The sequence below is a fragment of the Hirsutella rhossiliensis genome (genome assembly GCF_020360975.1).
Source record: "Hirsutella rhossiliensis strain HR02 chromosome Unknown scaffold00001, whole genome shotgun sequence".
In the NCBI taxonomy this organism is placed as follows: Eukaryota; Fungi; Ascomycota; class Sordariomycetes; order Hypocreales; family Ophiocordycipitaceae; genus Hirsutella; species Hirsutella rhossiliensis.
Genome location: NW_025408667.1, coordinates 11,575,376 through 11,594,418, shown reverse-complemented (window position 1 = coordinate 11,594,418; position 19,043 = coordinate 11,575,376). Strand labels below are relative to the sequence as shown.

Genomic DNA, 19,043 nt, shown 5'->3' with positions numbered 1-19,043 from the left:
TCCACACTGACCTCCAAACTGGTGTCTCACCCAACCAGTCACAGAACATATCAGGAGCACAGATGATGCTAGGAACACCAATCCGCTCACTGCTCCAAGCCACGGCATCCCTGGTTTGACGTCGGCTGCTCTGGCTGAGGCTGGTTAGAGTGCCGGTCAAAACGACGGAAAGACTGTGTCTTCCTCCATATCGCCATAACCATAATAACGGTAACCAAGTGAGACACCATTGGAGCAGCGCACCAGTATTCGACGCCGGATAGCGGGAATTGCCAGACGGTCGCCCCAATAAAGGGAAGGTGAAAGACTAATGCTAATTAGTCCAAAAATGATGATTCTCGCCTTGGAGGGGTCAGGCACAACAGCGCTACAAAAATAGGCGTAAATCAAGGGATCGACAATTTGAATAAGCTGTAAACCATGAGTATATCGGGGAGATAACCAGACGGGCCTGAGTGGAGAGTACCTCGATGATGTCGACGCATAATATTGTGACTCCTTTCCAGGCTGTGAAAAAGGGGTAGGCAAGGACGCCTGGTAGGAGTGCATTTCTCGCACTGCCAAACAAAGGGGGTAGTTATCCATCCACCAAATTTGCGTAGGGGAAGTACCGAGTACCTACCCAAGGGTTACCAAATTGAGCCCTCTAAGTCCGGCACAACAGCCTGCTGTGCCGGATTGGCAATTGCTTATAAGCGCCGCAGGCCGAAGCAGAGAAAATGCCCTCTAAATTTACTGAGCAGCTCGGGGTTTTGCCCCGAGCGAACGTGGAGTGATGCCTCGTAGGTATAGAGTACTTAGAGTAGATCGCGCGGATATAGCCAATTAGAGCGGCCAGGACTCTCATCGCCCCCACCTTGGTGGATGGATAGTAGAAAGTGGTGGATGGATAACTGCCCCCTAAGCTTGCGCTGGCAACCTAACTGCGAGGGGTACGGGCCGCAGGTCCCTCGTTGGGATGCGCTTTGGCTCACCCACTAAAGTGGGGGCGGGCACGATTACTGTACCCGTTGGCGGGGCCCTTCGGGAGCCACTAAGGGGACACACCCCTTAGTGGCTCCCGAAGGGCCCCGCCAACGGGTACCGACAAGTCCAGACAAGACAACTTTGTAGCCCTGTCAGGCTGAGCAACCATCTTGCACCAAAATGCCAGGCACTGCGGATCCTTTCCTGGCCCAACTCGAGGAGCTCGCAGCCACCGATGTGCTTGAGCCCATCCAGCCCGAGCTCATCGTCAAAGTACTCGGATCATAGCCCTTTGTGCCGACTCGTTCTCTCATCAACCTTCGTGACGCGGGCGTGGTGCCAGGCAGTCGCCTACCCAAGGGCCGCTTCTACCGTTGTGGCACTCTAGACTACGCAGCCAAGGATCCCCAAGCGCTGGCCTGGCTGGCCGCCAAAGTCACCCGCATCTTTGATCTGCAAAAGGGCGTGGAGCGCGAGCACGGTCTAGATCCCGTTGTCGAGGGCGTGGAAAACGCCTGGCTCGATGGCCAGGGCGAATACCCCAGCCTGACCCTTGACGATTTCGTCGCCGACGGTGGCAGGCCAGCTTGGAGGGAGCAGTACCTAGCCATTGTTTCATGCTACCAGCCCACAATCCGAGCTCTACTGGAGCATATCCGAGGCCGGCCAGCGCATCCGATCCTCTTCCACTGCACAGGTACAGTAAAAAAAGCTGACCAGTCACGGCACCCGCAGGAATGGGAAGAGAGGGCTAACCCGGCATATCACCCCAGCGGGGCGTGATCGCACTGGTGTCGTGGCAGGTCTCCTGCAGCACCTCGCGGGAACGCCTGCAGGCCTTGCTTGTCTGGACTACATGCTCTCGCGCATCGGCGCCGAGCCAGCCCGCGAGAAGCTGCTCCATTTTGCCCTGTCAACTGCGGGCACAACAGACCCAAGGGCCCCCGGCTTCAGGAATCTCATCAGCCTTCGCCCCGAGTTCTGGTCAGGTTCGAGGGCCTCGAAGGAGAATACGGCGGATGGGACGGCTACGTGACCAAAGGGCTCGGTTTCTCGGAAGAGGACTTGGCCAAGATCAAAGGAAACCTACGGCCTGCGTGAGACGGCGCACCAACACGCGACACAATGCTCCTGTTCAGCTCGGCAAGGTCGGGGCAAGCCAGAGAGTAATGATGAGGCTGCTGGTTTCCTGTTCTTGATGGCCATCTTGCATAGTAGATTGCGAGACATGCTGCTAGATAATTGTCCCTTGGCTCTTCACATGCCGGGCGTGGCCGCAAGAAGACCCTGCCATTTACTTGACTGCAGCTCGATTCGTTCTTGTGGCTTTGGCTGATAGAGTGAGTGCTAATGAAGTAGGACAAAAACGAAAAAAGAGACCGGAATGCTGCTTTGACACTTAGTCAGTTTGTGATAGTTTCTGCGTTGGCGGCGCGCCAGGTCCGGGACAGCTAACTGGTCTAAGGCTTTAGGAGTCATAGGAACCGGTTTGAACAAGTCCCCTCTATCAGCTTGGAAAAGACTCAGTCGAGTTTCCCGATGAGCTCCGGTTGGCGATTTCAGGAAGCATTCCACAGATTTAGACGCAGTGTTGCGTATCCGTCTTCGTGGGCTGATATCGCCAGTAGTCAACCGGCAGTTATCTGAATACTTGCTACCCGTAGGCTTGCGCCGAGCGCTTAGTTGGCCCCCACAGGGGAAGCCTACGGGTAGATGAGAAGTTGAACAAAGGTGCGCAGCTTTCGACATAAGCAAAAGATGACCGTTGCAGATCCATGCCGGGCGACGGCTTCTTAGCGTCTTCACGCTATCGCAAGTTACAGACTACTGTAGCGCAGCCTGGCCACATTCCTCGAGAAGCCTGTTCAACCTGAAAGTGTCTTACTAGGCCAAAAGCTGCGGTCTTTGGCCTCCGACGCACTTAGGCCAAGTCACCTACGGCGTAACCCTCACAATTCAGCCATCACCATGGGAGGAGGTCGCCATGTCCAAATTCCTAAAGCCCTGTCACTGGACCGCAGTGGGACAAGGAGAGGTTATGTTAGCTCCAATGCCATGCAAATTGGCAAGACAATGGAGGCGGGTAGACGTCTTACAAGGAAAATCGGACAGACCGAGACCAAGGTATATAAGTTTCCGATCCGAAGCCATGGCCCCATCATGAATCAAGCCAGCACTTCATTGCGACGCCCAGAGAACTGCACTCACTCGGCTCAAAGCGGCTCATTCATTGGAAGATTTCCCGCGACACCGCCATCATGAAGTTGAACCTCTACGCAGTCGCCGCGGCTGCCATGGCCAGCACCGCGCTGGCCCTGCCGGTGGAGAATGGCGCCGAGACCCACGCCGGCGACCTGACAGTCAATGAGCTCATGCACATGTCGTCGCCGCAGCTCGTCCATGCCGTTATGCAGATGAACATTGGAGCGCGCGCAAAGGGACATGCACAAGCGCGACGACAAGGACGGCGGCGACGACGGGTCTCAGAGCGGCGGCGACTTCAGCAACGACAAGGGCGCGGCCGACCGCGGCGCTTCCTTCTTTGGCAATGGCCACTCCGGGCGCGAGTCGCAGGGCGTAACGACCGACGCCGACGGCAACATCAAGAATGACAAGCGAGAGGTCGACCAAACCGAGCCGGACGAGGACATGCCCAAGGCGAACGAGGACATGAAGAAGAGCGGCGGCGGCGACGCCCTCGGCGACGTGCTCGGATCCCTCGGCAACCTCCTCGGCGGCGGCGGCAAGAAGAAGGGCAAGGCCGACATGGAGAAGCCGTCCAAGGACAAGTCGGGCGCGATATCCATGAGCACCGGATCGCCCATGAGGTGGAAGAAGCCGTCCAAGGCCAAGCCGGGCGCGATACCCATGAGCTCCGGATCGCCCAGGATTAAGGAGCCCGAGCCCGAGTTGACGGACTTGAAGAACAATTACCACCACGGGAACAAGACGGGCCCTCGCAAGGCCCCCGCGAGCTAGAGGCACAGCAGGAGCGGGAGCAGGAGCAGGATTACAAGACAAGCCGCGCAAAAGAAAATTTTGCACTGAAGCAGCTTTTCGCCCACGCGGAAGGGGTTGCGAGGGTGGCTTCCTCCTCACGCCGCCAAGCTCCGGCCAAGGCGCCGCGGCCCGGGCAGGAAGGAGGCCGGGGCGGCCAAGGCAGCAGCGGATCGACAGAAGCCAGCAGCCGCTGTTCCGGGATATCCAGCCGCGGCCGACATCGGGGGAGGCTCTAGCGACACAGCCATGGAGCGCGGCAGGCCCGGCCCTAGGTCCGGCGGCACGGCAAAGACAGCTTCAGAGGATACAGCCCCGGCCGGGGAGCGGGCCAGAGGGTGCCACGGGGGACGCGGCCGAGGGCGCACAGCCCAGTGCAGAAATGAAAAGCCAACGCGCCGGTATAGTTCCCAAGCAGGCTCCCAGGGTCGGTCGACGGAGAGAGGTGGTTAACGTGATGTAGATGAGACGACGATGGGCCCGCCGCCCCCTGGACAGAGACAGAAGAGAAAGCGCGGCCCGGTTGGCAAAGAAATCGAGGCAAGACATGGCCGCCGCGCGTCAAGCATGGCCGGGCCGTCCCTAGGCCCCACGGCAAGTCAACAGGCGCCTCGGGATATCCTGCCTCGGCCAGTAGCCACGATGGAGAGCGCTATAGGGGACACGGCTGAGGCTGTAGGGCCTGGCGAGGCAATAGAAGGCCAACGCGCAGGTAAGGATTATGAACGGTGCCAAGGTATATATATATAGATGTCTAATCGGATATAGATGGGATGACGAGAGGCCCGCTACCTCGAGAGAGACAGAAGAGGAAGGGCAACGCCGCCAGCGGACAGACCGAGGCAAAACGGAGTCGCGGCGACCAGAGGCGGCCAAGGCCAAGGCAGATGCAGGCCGAGGACCTGGCGGACGTGCTGCGGGGCCTCGAAGAGGAGTTCGAGGCGGGTGAGAGGCTGGCCGACGAGCGGGCGTGGTGCGCGCCGGTGCCGCCGCGGGAAAGGGAGGTCAGGACAGTGCGGAGGTTCTACCGGGCGTTCCACGACGCCGGCACGCTACCGACCGCGACGTGCACGCTATGCTACCGGAAGCAGGCCAGGGTGGAGCTCAGGGAGATGGCGTGGGAGGGCTGGTCGCGGCACGGCGCGGCGCAGGGAGGCGGGCGGTCGCCGTTCGGGTGCCGAAGCTGCTTCCCCGAGGGCGCGCCGGTGCCGGTGTGCGCCGAGTGCGCGCGGCGGGTCGGGCGCGACGGCGCATCGGCGGCGATGCACCTCCACCGGCGGCTCGGCTGCGAGCACGTCTACCCGGACGAGCTCTGAGGCAGGGCACAGCCCGCTCAGTCCCGAGAACGTCCTCGCCATCCGCTGGAAGGTGTACAGCTTTGCCAAAGGAATATCAACAGTCATGTTCAGGCCGGATTTAAGGCTTTCAGTAATTTTCCGCCTTGACTTTGTTCTATCAATCGTCGACGTGAGTCGACAAAGAGCCGCGACTAGCGAGAGGATTGGTCCCCACACAGGCAAACACAACGGAGAGCTGGGGACCAAAATGAGACAATACGGATAGCGGTGGGGATATTGAGTACCTTTGGGGAACCTAGCGGTACTAAGTCACTACTGCACTGCCGAAGAAGCCAAAACAGACACAGAAAAGCACGACCAGTGCAACCCGGCATGACTCATAAACGGCCACTTTCAGCCAACGGCCAAGTAGCTTTTGGTACCGTCAACTCACTAGTGTAGCTCTCGATCGGTCGTTAATGGCTCGCGTAATGATGATGCTCGCCGTGACGCTGGTGCGTTGGAACCAGATCAAGGCGGCACTTGCGCACACAGCAGCCACGATTTTCGGCTTATTGTGAGCATCAGGAATAGAGTGCGCTCCTGATGAGCCCCAGCTTCAGCCAGAAGTAGCTGTAGTTGTCTTGAGGACAGCAGCAGTAGTGCATGCGCGCCGTCCCAGCTTCGAGTATAGCGACGACTGATTGTGCACATCAAGCGCCTCCGCCGCAGACCCCCATGGAAGAAGCAACCGGGGGCAGCCATCCCGAGAAGGTGTCAAGCCGAAGCTCGATGATACCAGAGCCCACGTAAAGAGTGGAATCCATCTAAAACGACGTAAAGATTAGGAGCGCGCTTCAGCTATAGTGCGATGCCTTGCACACTAGAGCGATGATAACGTCTGTACTCACACCACACATGTCTGCCAGGGATAGCTGGAAGCAGCTTTCCTACCCTTTGTCTTGTTGCAGCCGTTCTATAACCCTACGAAATGTTATTAGTTGCAACTGTTGTACAGAAGCTGTACAGGAGACGGAGGATGACTTGGAAGGGAAGGTGGGAGACGCGGGGTCTCCGTGTGCCGCTCTGGGGTGCGCTTATCGTAGGGACAGGCACGCTGGGGCGTCTCGGCATATGCTTGAGATCATACATGTGCGTCTTACCCGTTGATCACGCCACGGCCGCCCGGAAACAGTCCGCAGGCGTCGCCTTGGCGTTGGGCGACGGTTGTTAACTCAACCAAAGGCACCCGTCTGCGGTTGTGGAGAACTAGCCAGGATCGTATAGGCTGGACAATGTCGACTGACTATGATGCAGCCGCACGCGCAGCCCTCGCAACTGCCTTCCCGGGAACACAACTACAGCTCTGTACGTGGCACATCAATAAGAACATCATGAAGCACTCTAAACGACTCTGGGTTGGCGACTTCAACGACGATGGCGACGAAAGACCTATTCTACAGGAAGCAGCTGAGGCAGGCCACGATCCTGGCCGTTGGCGGCGCCAAGGTGCCGCCAAAGTCAGCCCCTCGGACTTCCTCAAGGCATTCAAGACTCTAATGTATGCCCCAAACGACGAGGAATTTAACACGCGATGGGAAGGCATCAAGACCGACCTTTCTGAGCAGCAGCGGCTGCTTCAAATCGTTGAGAATACCTATCTTCCCCAACGGAGGCAATGGGCACAGCCTTGGGTACGATTCTATCGCAATTGGGGTCATACAACAACTTCCCCTTGTGAATCCCTTCACTCAAGCTCTCGTAGCTTCATACGGAATGGCCAGTCGAATTTGCTCGAGCTTTATCACGCTTTGTGCCTCTAACGGTCAACAACAGAGGCACATCACGATCGTACAGTCGAGCGAGAAGCCCGCCGCACCCTTGACCCGTTCCGGCTGCCACTTTATCATGAAGTCATTGAGAAAGCATCACATAAAAGCCTCGAGCTTGTACGAACACAAGTACGAGCCGCCACGGCTGCCCTCTTAAAGCCAGTGGAACACCCACTGGGAGCTTGTATGAATAGCTTCACACAACAATACGGTCTGCCTTGTAGGCATGTGATAGCCTCGTTCCTCGAGGTTGAAGGCGAAGGCAACCACCGCCGCGTTATCGCTACAGCCCCCCTTCCTCTAGCCTTATGGGATAACCACTGGCTTCTTAGCCGGGACTTGGTACGTTCAATCTTGTGATAGCCTCACATTTATACTAATAGGCTATTAAATAGGCAGAGACGGACCCATACCGACGAATTCGTGATCCTCGTGTGATTCCCCGACGCCGCATACTAGCTAATGCAGCTATCACGATGCCACAACCACAGCCTCAAGTAGCGCAAGCAGCATCACGGCCACCACAAGCATCACAGGCATCACAGGCATCACAGGCATCACAGGCATCACAGGCATCACAGCTACCCCAAAGGCAGGCTCGTGGTAGTCGGGCTACAAATACACCAGCAGCAACGCCAACAGCTAACCTCGCTACAGTCATGGCTACACTTGAAGCTATTCGCAGTCACCTTGGCATCGTCCCGGGCACACAAGTGAGGTCAACACCGCAGCCGCAGCCGGAGCCGCTGCCACTATCAACACCACAAGCGGACATCACGATCTTACAAACACCTATACAGCCGCGTACATATACACAACCACAGACCTTCGGGCGGTCTAAGGCTGTAGCTAGTAGTATGAGGCGACTGCCCTCTGCATTTGAGGAATACGAGCCGCGGCCGCTACCAAATGGAGGCTCACGACGAGGCCATCACGGGCGCCCTCGAGGCATCACACTGGCGCCCGTAGCTAACCTACCGTCAGTCTCTGGGGGATTCTCACAGCCCCCAAGTTTGCAGCCAAATCATATGGTACATGCAGGCCAGCCACAACGCTCGCCAGGGCGGCCACGGGGCATTGGAAACCTACACCCGTACGAGCAGGTGTGGCACCTAGAGGATCCGTGTGAATAGCTTCACTTTCTAGCTTGCTTGAAGATGTATTGAGAATAGGCGTGAGTGATCGTGAGATACGTTGTGTTAGCGGTGAATGCCACCAAAATTTGGTCGCGCCCAATCCTAGCGCCCTACCCAATTCGACTTAGGTACAGGACGGATAGCGCGGGCGTACAGGATGCCTAGGGGGTCGGAGTCCTGAATGCGCACGCAAACGGCTAAGTGGCTCCCCATGACGTCGTGTTGCTGTGCCCAATTTGGACTTGCATCCGCATGCGTGATCTGCTCGTCTGGATCACATGGCCACGCCTTTGGACGCGCCAGCACCTTACTTTACCCCGCACTAGTGATCTGCACGGCAAGAATCGGACGAAGTGGGCCCCTGTCACTGCATCCGCTTACAAGCTCCACATCACGTCAGGAAGCGGACGACACGGTAGCGAGAGATGCCACCAAACGGCGTCAAGAAACCGACGTTCAGCTGCGGCTCAATGGCCACGCGAAGAACGGGACAACGCACGATCCTGACACAGTAATCTGAATGTCGAGAATTGGACTACGTATGCCCCTGCCACAGTGATGTCAAGAATTGGACGACGCATGCCCCTGCCATATGCATATGCGTACAAGCTCCACATCAGCGATCTGCATGTCACGAACCGGACGACCACGTGAAAAATTGGACGGAGCGCCTCCCTAGGACGCGGTGATTGATGGGGGTGCCTCGAAAAAGCCGACGGCGTTGGGCGGGGGAGAGGGGCCGTTTTTGCGCTTTCTATGTCTGCCTCGCGCCGCCTCAGTCATGCGCGGGCACAGAGTTGGTCAGAATTCTGGCAGAGCCACAAATGGACTCGCCGAGAGGAAGCGACTGCGACGGATGGGGCGGCCACGAAGCATGGTATTAATATCGGCATCGGCGCCCTCTCCGTCTCCTGATTCTCCTTCCTCAGGGTTGTCGAGGAGCTCATGCTCCTCGGCCCTCATGGCTGTCCATTAGCTCGTATCCCGAGGTGCATTTGCACCTTGATGGAGCTAAAGGCGCTTCGGCTCTCACGACTGTGCAAAACTCGTGTCCTGCGAGGTGCCTCTGCACCTTGCTAGAGCCCATAAGCGCTTCGGCCTCAAGGCTGTCCATTAGCTCATGTCCCGAGGTGCCTCTGCACCTTGATGGAGCTAAAGGCGCTTCGGCTCTCACGACTGTCCAGAACTCGTGTCCTGCGAGGTGCCTCTGCACCTTGCTAGAGCCCATGAGTGCTTCGGCCATTACCGCAGTCCAGGAGCTCATGCCCTGCGGAGAGCTGTCATGCCCTGCCGGAGCTAATGCCCTGCTGCGTGGGTTTACACCTGCCAGGAGCTTTCATGCCCTGCTGGTGCTTAGACCCTAGCCTCCGGTGAGCACACCGGATGCTGCCTCGCAAAGCAGAAGGACGAAGCAGCAGACCTTCACGTGGTGTCCGGTGTCAGTAGCTGCGATGCTTCCCCTCAAACGACTCGCGGCGTGGTCTTGAGTGGATGCCTAGCTGCGGACGGTTGAAGCCGCCGCGCTGAATCCATAACCTGATCTCATCGCCTGTTTACTGAGCGGAGCGCATCGTCGGTGAAGCCAACATGCTGCAATATAGATTCAAGTTGATTTCTGGCTCTCGGGCCTCGGCGGCTCCGGGTAAGTCTACCGCCAGGTTAGACTACATCTGCTGACCGAAATAGCAAAACACTGGCCTCTCGTTGTCGAGAAGAAGGTCCGAACGAGTTGAGGTCTCTAGGTCTCTCTAGGTAATACAGCTTGAAACCAGGTAAGAAGGGAAGTCTGCAGACTGTTGTTTCTTCTTCCTAGACCACTGAGGGGTCCGGAGGATCTCCTATTCGAACGGGGACCCTTTGAGGAGTCCGGCATAACTATTACTGGCTCGGGGACCTCGAGAGACTGAACTATCGATTTCATAGCTAGAAGAGCTATTCGATCGGGGAGATGGAGCTGATGTTGCTGACGTAGATGACTTACGTGGCCTTCAGTAAGTGGCAAGAAGTGCCCTCTTCCTGATAGAATGTATACTATACCTGAAAACGGGATATCAACTTGGGAGAAGCTTGAGGATAAAAGGGGCTGCTTGAACGGGAGAGAGAGAGCAATCAACACATGCATTCTCGCATACCATCTGATCATATGATACTCAACCTTCGAAAAGTCCCTTTATCCACGTTTATGCCCGCTTTTGCTCTCTCCTTCGCGAGAGTTATGAGCCCGGGAGAAACAGAACTGTTTCTGTAACTTCCGGTGGCAAAGTTGCAACCTTGAGAAAGAACCCCTCTTCCCCGCACGCTTCACACCACCTCGGCTTATCTTCGCCACCTTTTCGGCCCCCTCTACGGCAGTTGAAGATGTCGAAGACCTCGGCTATGGCTACGACGAAGCGAACGATTCTAACGGAGCCCCAGGACTGGGACCGTTGGGTTAAGGAGATTAGAGCCCGTGTGGATAGAACTATCCACAAGTTGATCTTTCGAGACGGATCAAATGCTCTGGAGCCCCCCTAACCGACCTAGCTTCACTGACTTTGCTGAAGAAGCTACCCACTACGTCGACCTTAACTCCATAAATCAGAGAGCTTATTCTGTTGCTACTGCTGACTATGAAAGCAGGCGTAGGGAATACCTTTACGAGACTAAGCTAATCACTGCAGCCCGTACAGCTATTACGGAGTCTATCAGCACTGCTAAACTTACCTCCCTTCGAGAGGGGGATACGCTTCGGCAGTGGCTGCAGAAGCTGGAAGCATCGACTGCTCCTTCACGCGGCTTTATGACTGACCGAATTAGGAAGCAGTATTCTAGTCACCTTCATGCTAGTACTAAGACTAACATACTAGACTGGCTGACTAAGTGGGAAGAGATTATAGAAGAAGCTGACCTTTACTTCCTATCTGAGGCACTAACAGGCCAGTGGCTACGAGATATAGCTAGCGTCATCCGACCTCTTAGCGACGGATACGCTACTATCTTCTACGAAGATAGCCGAAGAATCGATGAAGAAGCAGCAACTGCTCAATATAGGGTCTATCAAGCTCTTCGACCAGACTCTATAGGAAGCACGCCTACTTTGGCAGCAGTACCACCTTCTTCGACTCACTGGACCTTTCAGCTTGTTGCTAGAAAAATCAGAGAAATTGCAGAGCAACAGCCGCACCAGCAGAAAGGAGGAATCAAGAGAGGTGCCGGCTTTCTAGCTGATAAAGAAACTGATGAAAACAACCCTTCTGAAGAAAGACCGAAAAAGAAGAGAAAGGGGAAGAAACCTGACACAACCAAAAACACTGAGAAAACCGATAAAACCGATAAAAACCGATGCCCTGCGTGTGGACGGATAAGTCATGTTCTTTCTGACTGCTGGGCTCTCTTCGAGGATAAACGCCCCTCATGGTGTGATTCGAATCCTCGAATAGAAGAAAGGGTGCAAAAGGCCCTTGAAAAAGACCCAGATTTAAGAAAGAAGGTGGAAAAATCCGTCATGAGAAGGAGGCTAGCAACTACCGAAGAGTCGGATAGTCGGAAGAATCGTTGGGCACGCAAACCCTGCCTTTGTCTTTAAGGCTAGCCAAACGACCGCCTCTAACGACTACCCTCTTCGAAAGTCGACTCTGCTAGACTCAGCAGCTTCTTTACATATTTGCAATAACCTATCGAAATTCCGATCTTTTAGAAAAGCAAGAAACGAATACCTAGTCACAGGGGATTCAGAAGTCCGGATCAAAGGTTACGGCAGAGTCAACGTTACGGTCACGGCCCTAGACGGGTCATTACGGTCTTTACGATTAAAGAACGTTGCTTATTGTCCGAAATTTTCAGCAAGCCTGGTATCTTTTCAGGCTCTTCGAGACGAAGGAATCTACTGGGATACCTTCACAGAGCCCACAAGGCTAGTCTACCGAGACAAGAGACCGATTTGTATTTTTGATGCGTTTTTGCGTGTCCCTACGCACACTGGGGCGTTGGGCACGGCACCAAGCATCAAGGACACCGGCTGCCGCACGCGCAGCCATGTGAACAGGCAGCCGTGTGAACAGGCAGCCGTGTGAAACAGGCAGCCGTGTGAGCAGGCATCGGTATGTGGCTGCCTTGTAAACCGGCCGGATCACCTAGATAGTCCGACCTGGCTGCCTCCTACATAAGGATGAAGCAGTCATAGCTTAGTTGGAGAGACAACCATCCCACTTCATCTCATTCATATGCAAAATGCATCAATTTTATTTCGGAAATATCGCCAGTTTGTTCTCGATTTCCAGCCTATTCAGAAGGAGGATATTGAAGAAGCGGGTTTTCAAGCCTCTAAGCCGAGAAGAAGAGGCTCCCGGGACCCAAGACCGACAGCGACAGCAGAAGCTAGCCTTTGGCATGCCAGACTAGGTCACCCGGGACCCCTAGCTCTTTATAAGCTAGGATTACGAAAAGGAGTGCATATTCGAGGCCCAAAACCTACGAATGCCAGCACTGTGCTCAAGGGAGGGCAATACGACAGGTTTCTCGAAGAACCCCTATTCGAGACGAACGTCAAGAGCCCTGCCAAGAGATTTGGATCGACTGGACCGAGCTTACCCTGATTTCGAGGGCTATGTCCGTGTGATGTTCATCACAGACGCATATTCGGGCATGGTTTTCCCCTACTTCCTTAAGACCTATCATTCAAAGCACCACCTAGCCGCACTTCGAGATTTCGTTAGCTGGATGAAGCTTCGTTTTGACTACACGGTGAAAATTGTACGGTCTGACGGAGAGCTATTCACTAATAAGATTAAGAAGTGGCTACGAAAGAAGGGAATTTCAGCAGAAAAATCAGCCTCGAATACACAAGCCCAAAACGGAGGGGCAGAACGGTCCGGTGGAATTGTTATTGAAAGGGCTCGCAAGATGAGGATCGCAGCAGGCCTTCCTCACGACCTTTGGAAAGAGACCGTGGAAGCATCCTGCTATCTACGGAATCGAACCCCTCGAGCCCCTAGGACTACGAATTCAACTCCGAATTCGTCAGAAGACTGGAAAACACCTCTTGAGCTCTTTACGAAGAAGGATCAACCTCAACAGCATGCCCAGCTCAAGGCCTACGGCTGTAGGGCCTACGCTATGACTTCTAACGCACAGCTAGGCAAGAAAAAGAGGCAGAAGCTTGATCCACGGTCACATATAGGATACCTGGTTGGATATAATTCGACTAATATCTTCCGGATCTGGATTCCGCAACGAAGAAAGGTTATTTCGACTAGGGATGTTATTTTTGACGAATTTACCTATTTTGATGGGAAATTCGAGCAGCCGCAGCTGCTTCCTAGCATCAATGATCTTATTCAACGCGTTGAGATACCGGAGGACCAGAAAATCAACCAGGAAATCCTTGACGAAGAATCGGAGCTTGAGAGCGTGTTCGACGAAGACTCAGACGAGGAAGACGAAGAGGAACAGACCGACCCAGACGAAGAAGACTATAAGAGGGTTAAGGCGCTTGAAGAAGCTTCTCTTATAACACCTCCACTGACAGAAGAAGATCCTGAGGCAGGCTTCTTGGTCTCTCTTCCGGTTGCTACCCCTAAGGGGGTGGGGCGGTTTGACAACTCCTGGCAAGCTTCCTTTTTATCAATCAACGAGTCAAACAGACCTCTTTCTACATTGTCTACCAAGGAATCGTCTGATCAGATGATAGGGGTAGACCCGGAACTCAAACCACTGCCGATTTTGGACAGATTTAATGACTTTTATCCTACTCCTATAGAGGACGGGGTGCATGGAGCCTTTACTGCTGGAAGACTATTTAAACCAAAGACTAAGGTACACAAGAAGGACCTACCAGACCCACCAGAAAACACCAAGCAGCTAGAAAAGCACCTTTTAAAGAGGAATTCGTTAAAGCCCAAAAGGACCATCTAGCCTCGCACGAAGAGATGGGGTCCTTTATCGAAGTTCCGTGGAAAGGGCTGCTGGCAAACAAGTTCTATACTGCAAATGGGTCTTTATCTATAAGACTGACAAGCATGGGTACCTTCAGAAGTGCAAAGCTCGACTTGTGGTCTGCGGCAACCAGCAGGAAAGGGGGGATCTACCGACTCGAGCAACGACCCTAGCAGGGATGTCTTTCCGGGCACTCATGGCTATTGCAGCAGAATTCGACCTCGAACTTGATCAAATGGATGCAGTAAACGCCTTCGTTAACTGTCCACTCGAGGAAGAGGTAGTCTTTATGAGGATGCCTCCCGGATTCTGCAAGCCAGGCAGAATTCTTTTACTCCGGAAAGCCCTATACGGTCTACGAAGATCCCCTCTACTTTGGCAACAGCACCTTACCCGATCCCTAGAGGAATTAGGATTCGAAAAGGTCCCACAAGAACCTTGTGTGATGAAGAAGGGGGCAGTCATTGTCTTCTTCTACGTTGACGATATTGTCTGGGCCTATAAGAAAGAAGATCAAGGAATAGCTATGGAGGCTATGCGAGGACTGCAAGAACGATATAAAATGACATTGCTTGGGGAGCCCCGCTGGTTCCTAGGCATACACATCCTTCGGGACCGGACTAAGAAGACGATTTGGCTAACGCAAGATGCCTATATCGAGAAAATAGCCCACAAGCTATTAGGACCGGACCGACTTTCCTCAAAGCTTCCAGACACACCAATGACAACAGAAGAGCTACTTCCTTCTATTAGCCAAGCAAGCGAACAGGAAATTCATAGGTACCTACAGAAGGTAGGATCTATCCTCTTTGCTGCTATTTCAACGAGACCAGATATCGCCTTTGCGGTCTCTCGGCTAGTTAGACACAACCAGAACCCCGACGAAACACACCAGAAGGCAGCAGACCGGGTTATTCTTTACCTCTATAATACCCGTTCCTTTGGAATTCGCCTAGGAGGATCAATCGATAAGAGAGCCGATATATTCCTTTGCTCTAGTGATTCATCCTTTGCCGATAATTCCTCGACAGAAAGAGCTCTCAGGGTATATCATGACCCTGTTTGGCGGATCTATTGCGTGGAGAGCTTCGAAACAAGCAACAGTCACTACTTCTAGCACCGAGGCTGAATTGCTAGCTATTTCAGAAGCAGCAAAGAAGCTATATTCCTTAGCCGGATGCTACGGTCCTTATACCTTCAGATTCCGGACCCGCTACAGCTAGAATGTGATAATAGTCAAACGATACGACTGCTTGCAGAGACTAACGCGAAGCTATCAACGAGATTACGGCATGTTGATATCCACCGGCATTGGTTACGCCAAGAGACTCAAGAAGGAAGAATTCAAGTCCGTTGGGTTCCTACGGCACAGATGAAAGCAGACGGCCTAACCAAGGCACTCCTCGTCAGAAACTACAGAAATTCCAAGAGATGATTGGAATAGTTGACTTAAAAACCCGGCTTCAGCTTGAGACCCGGATGGAAGACCTACGAGACCGGATTCTAGTAAGACGGTTAGAGAGAGGCCCTTGACCGCATAGGAATATTAGGGAGGTCTCCGGCCACGACTACACGGTAACCTCGTTGAGGACCTATAACCTTTGGCTGTAGCTTTGACCCGTTGGGACGGCTCATAGCTAAGGGGTGTGTCGAGAAGAAGGTCCGAACGAGTTGAGGTCTCTAGGTCTCTCTAGGTAATACAGCTTGAAACCAGGTAAGAAGGGAAGTCTGCAGACTGTTGTTTCTTCTTCCTAGACCACTGAGGGTCCGGAGGATCTCCTATTCGAACGGGGACCCTTTGAGGAGTCCGGCATAACTATTACTGGCTCGGGGACCTCGAGAGACTGAACTATCGATTTCATAGCTAGAAGAGCTATTCGATCGGGGAGATGGAGCTGATGTTGCTGACGTAGATGACTTACGTGGCCTTCAGTAAGTGGCAAGAAGTGCCCTCTTCCTGATAGAATGTATACTATACCTGAAAACGGGATATCAACTTGGGAGAAGCTTGGAGGGATATAAAAGGGGCTGCTTGAACGGGAGAGAGAGAGCAATCAACACATGCATTCTCGCATACCATCTGATCATATGATACTCAACCTTCGAAAAGTCCCTTTATCCACGTTTATGCCCGCTTTTGCTCTCTCCTTCGCGAGACTCGTTCTGTTTTTCCTTCAAAAGCTAGCTAGATAGCTACTGCGAGCCCGCGAGCCTTAGGCCCGCAGGCCCGCCGCGTCATAGCCCTACGGGCTGCATACGCGTAATGAATAAAAAAAAAAGACCACAAGGGGTATACAGCTAAGGGCCCCGACGGGCTAGACAGAAAGGCAGCCTGCAGAGATTTCTGAGGCTGCAGAAGTGTCTAGATGCGAAGGACTTCATTATGTGGGGACATGGGCTCTATTGGCCATACGCGAGAAGGAGGCTTTTTGGGAGGGTCTCGGAAGACATTCGGACCGGAGTTACACGCCTCCCTTCATTCTTCCCTTCCTTCCTTCCTCCCTTCCTTCTTCTCCTCCTTCCCCTCCTTCTTCTTCTTCTTTTTTCTTCTCTTCATAGATTACCAATACAACAGTCACAGGCATAGCTCTTTAGCGCCTTTGATTCGTATTCTCCATCACCCCTGTGCACAGCACGAATACCCACGAGCCAACAGAGTCGTAACTTCGAAACTATCCTGGCCGCAACGCGCTAACCCAGCTCCGCCTACGCCTACCCGTTGGCTGCGCGGGGCGCGGGGCGCCTAGGGGCCACGAAGCACTAAGTTGGCCGGAAAATCCTTGGACACCCGAAAAACCCTTGGACGCGAGAACACGGACCCAATATCGTAGTGTCACGAAAAATCAAGCCACCTGTTGTTCAGGTGACATGTTCAAATTGAACATCAAGTCTGCTTCGCGACACACCCCCTCAGGGAGGCCGGGACGATCCCGGGATTCCTGGACCCTTATGCTCGAAATCTTCGCATCTAAACAGACACTCGCATCTTGGGACTTTTTACACAGCGGATCCCCTGTTCTTCCTGGGCCCCTACTAGGCAGACACTTCGGGGAAGCCAGGCGGGACTCGAACACCGACTCCGTCGGAATGCGCGCTAGCCTAGGTGGTCGTGCGCAGTTACCGGAAGTTACAGGAGGGGTTAGCCCCTCCTCCCGGGCTCATAACTGTCACGAAAAATCAAGCCACCTGTTGTTCAGGTGACATGTTCATCAATTGAACATCAAGTCTGCTTCGCGACAACTACCATGCCCCACCCCCCTTTCGGTAACACCCACCTTTCGGTAGCGCATTAGGAAATATCCCCACCAAAACCCATCAATTTCACTTACACCGATTCCAGCCAGCTTTGAAGATATTCACAAGCCGTCACTTGGAGTAGATAGAGGATTGATTGAATTCTACTTTTCGATGGTTGAATGTTTGTACAGGGTCTGTGGCCTGTGCGTACCTTGCACGCGAAATTACCATCCAACCCCCTAATCTCCTTCCGCCTCCTGACGATGATTCTTCTCGTTATTCCTCCACCACATGACCAAAATGACCTTAAAGCGGCCTCGGAGTATTTATACGGAGGATATTATGGCTAATGCGATAATTGATGTCAAAAACGGCTTGTCGCAGTACCGCGCCGCCCAAAAGTATGACATACCTCAGCAGTCTATTTCCGACAGACTCAAAGGCCAGGTAGCCCTGGCTGATCAGATCCAGCCTCGTCAACTCTTGAGTAAGTCTCAGGAAGCTCGCTTGGTTTCTTGGATCCTCCGCCAAGAGTCTCTCGGCTATGCTCCCTCCCACAGTCAGATCCGCGCATGTGTGGAGGCTCTTATGAAGCAACTGAACAACGAGCGGACAGTGGGGCGCAACTGGGTCTCTAAATTCATCAATCGCCATCCGGACATCAAGAACAAGCGTGGGAGACGTCAGGAAGCTAACCGATTTAATGCTTTTACGCCTCGTGTCGTATAAGCGGAGTAGAGTTAGATAAAGGAGGGGGCTATATATTAACTATAGCCGGCCGATAGGGAGGGATCAGCACCACCTTAGGTGGTGTGTCAGGGCCCTACCTGGGACCCCTGGGTTACCGTGACACACCTGGGGACTACTACGGAACCCGTGGGCGGGCACGGGCAGCTCCGGGCACGGGCAGCTCCGACGGTAGGTACGGGCAGCCCCGTCATCCAGGTCCGAAGCGACAGGGAGGATATGAGGAGGTCACGGCGTTAGGAGTTATGTGGTTTTCTTTCCTCTTCATCTTAGTATTCTTTCGTTACAGAGTATCTTGCTAGCTTTGTCTGCAGTCCTTTCGCTCGCCGTGACATAATACTAAGATCGCCCTTACCGACCCCAATACCCATTTGCGTTAATTGCTCTGCCAATTGCGCTAAGTGGTTATTGCCGCCGGTCACGCCGCACACCCGGCACCCTTACCCTACGTGGAAGATTCCAAAGATATCAGTTAGAAACTGATCTTCCGTCCGCTAGTACGCGTACGATGGCTCCTACGACGAGCGAGACTCCGGCCAGCCTAGACGGGCCCGCCGACGACCACGACTGCATCGAAGTACAGATGGCTAGTCAGAAGAACGAGAGACAACCTGATCCCCTACTTGAGGGACGAACGACAATGCAGAGACCGTTAGAAGAGACGGCTAGAGTGGGCCGCGACTTCCAGGTCCCCCAGAAACTGACAACAGACTTGCACGAGCTCCTCCTTACGGATTCCGACCAGGACCTCGTCCAGCAGTTCGCACACACCGTCCTTGCCGCGCAGGAGAACCCTACCCCCTTTACAGCAAAGACAGGCCGCACGAGCGGGACCCTAGACGCGGCCTGGGTGAAAAGCGTCATCGCGAATGCGAAACATGAGGGCCTTGCTAGGAACTGCAACACTTAGTCAACGAACGTAACGCGGCGTTACAGTT

The 19,043-nt window shown here is 54.0% G+C and overlaps 6 protein-coding genes across 6 annotated transcripts; all 6 read left to right on the top strand.

Moving 5' to 3' along the window:
• Nucleotides 1-1,146: 1,146 nt before the first annotated feature.
• Nucleotides 1,147-2,002, top strand: HRG_01491 (tyrosine phosphatase family domain-containing protein; the record flags this gene model as incomplete). Its single annotated transcript, XM_044859962.1, has 3 exons — nt 1,147-1,203; nt 1,255-1,663; nt 1,740-2,002. The coding sequence occupies 3 exons, from the start codon at nt 1,147-1,149 to the stop codon at nt 2,000-2,002; spliced, it is 729 nt and encodes a 242-aa protein (XP_044726362.1).
• Nucleotides 2,003-3,224: 1,222 nt separating this feature from the next.
• Nucleotides 3,225-3,945, top strand: HRG_01490 (uncharacterized protein; the record flags this gene model as incomplete). Its single annotated transcript, XM_044859961.1, has 2 exons — nt 3,225-3,346; nt 3,405-3,945. 2 exons carry the CDS (start codon nt 3,225-3,227, stop codon nt 3,943-3,945), a joined length of 663 nt encoding a protein of 220 aa, XP_044726361.1.
• Nucleotides 3,946-4,850: 905 nt separating this feature from the next.
• HRG_01489 (uncharacterized protein) lies at nt 4,851-5,279 on the top strand (the record flags this gene model as incomplete). The annotated part of the gene is made up of 1 exon (XM_044859960.1): nt 4,851-5,279. One exon carries the CDS (start codon nt 4,851-4,853, stop codon nt 5,277-5,279), a length of 429 nt encoding a protein of 142 aa, XP_044726360.1.
• Nucleotides 5,280-6,535: 1,256 nt separating this feature from the next.
• HRG_01488 (MULE transposase domain-containing protein) lies at nt 6,536-7,229 on the top strand (the record flags this gene model as incomplete). Its single annotated transcript, XM_044859959.1, has 2 exons — nt 6,536-6,934; nt 7,077-7,229. The coding sequence occupies 2 exons, from the start codon at nt 6,536-6,538 to the stop codon at nt 7,227-7,229; spliced, it is 552 nt and encodes a 183-aa protein (XP_044726359.1).
• Nucleotides 7,230-13,089: 5,860 nt separating this feature from the next.
• On the top strand, nt 13,090-14,525 carry HRG_01487 (reverse transcriptase (RNA-dependent DNA polymerase) domain-containing protein; the record flags this gene model as incomplete). The annotated part of the gene is made up of 3 exons (XM_044859958.1): nt 13,090-13,668; nt 14,219-14,401; nt 14,442-14,525. 3 exons carry the CDS (start codon nt 13,090-13,092, stop codon nt 14,523-14,525), a joined length of 846 nt encoding a protein of 281 aa, XP_044726358.1.
• A 3,175-nt stretch (nt 14,526-17,700) lies between these two features.
• Nucleotides 17,701-18,087, top strand: HRG_01486 (tc5 transposase DNA-binding domain-containing protein; the record flags this gene model as incomplete). The annotated part of the gene is made up of 1 exon (XM_044859957.1): nt 17,701-18,087. One exon carries the CDS (start codon nt 17,701-17,703, stop codon nt 18,085-18,087), a length of 387 nt encoding a protein of 128 aa, XP_044726357.1.
• Nucleotides 18,088-19,043: the final 956 nt, after the last annotated feature.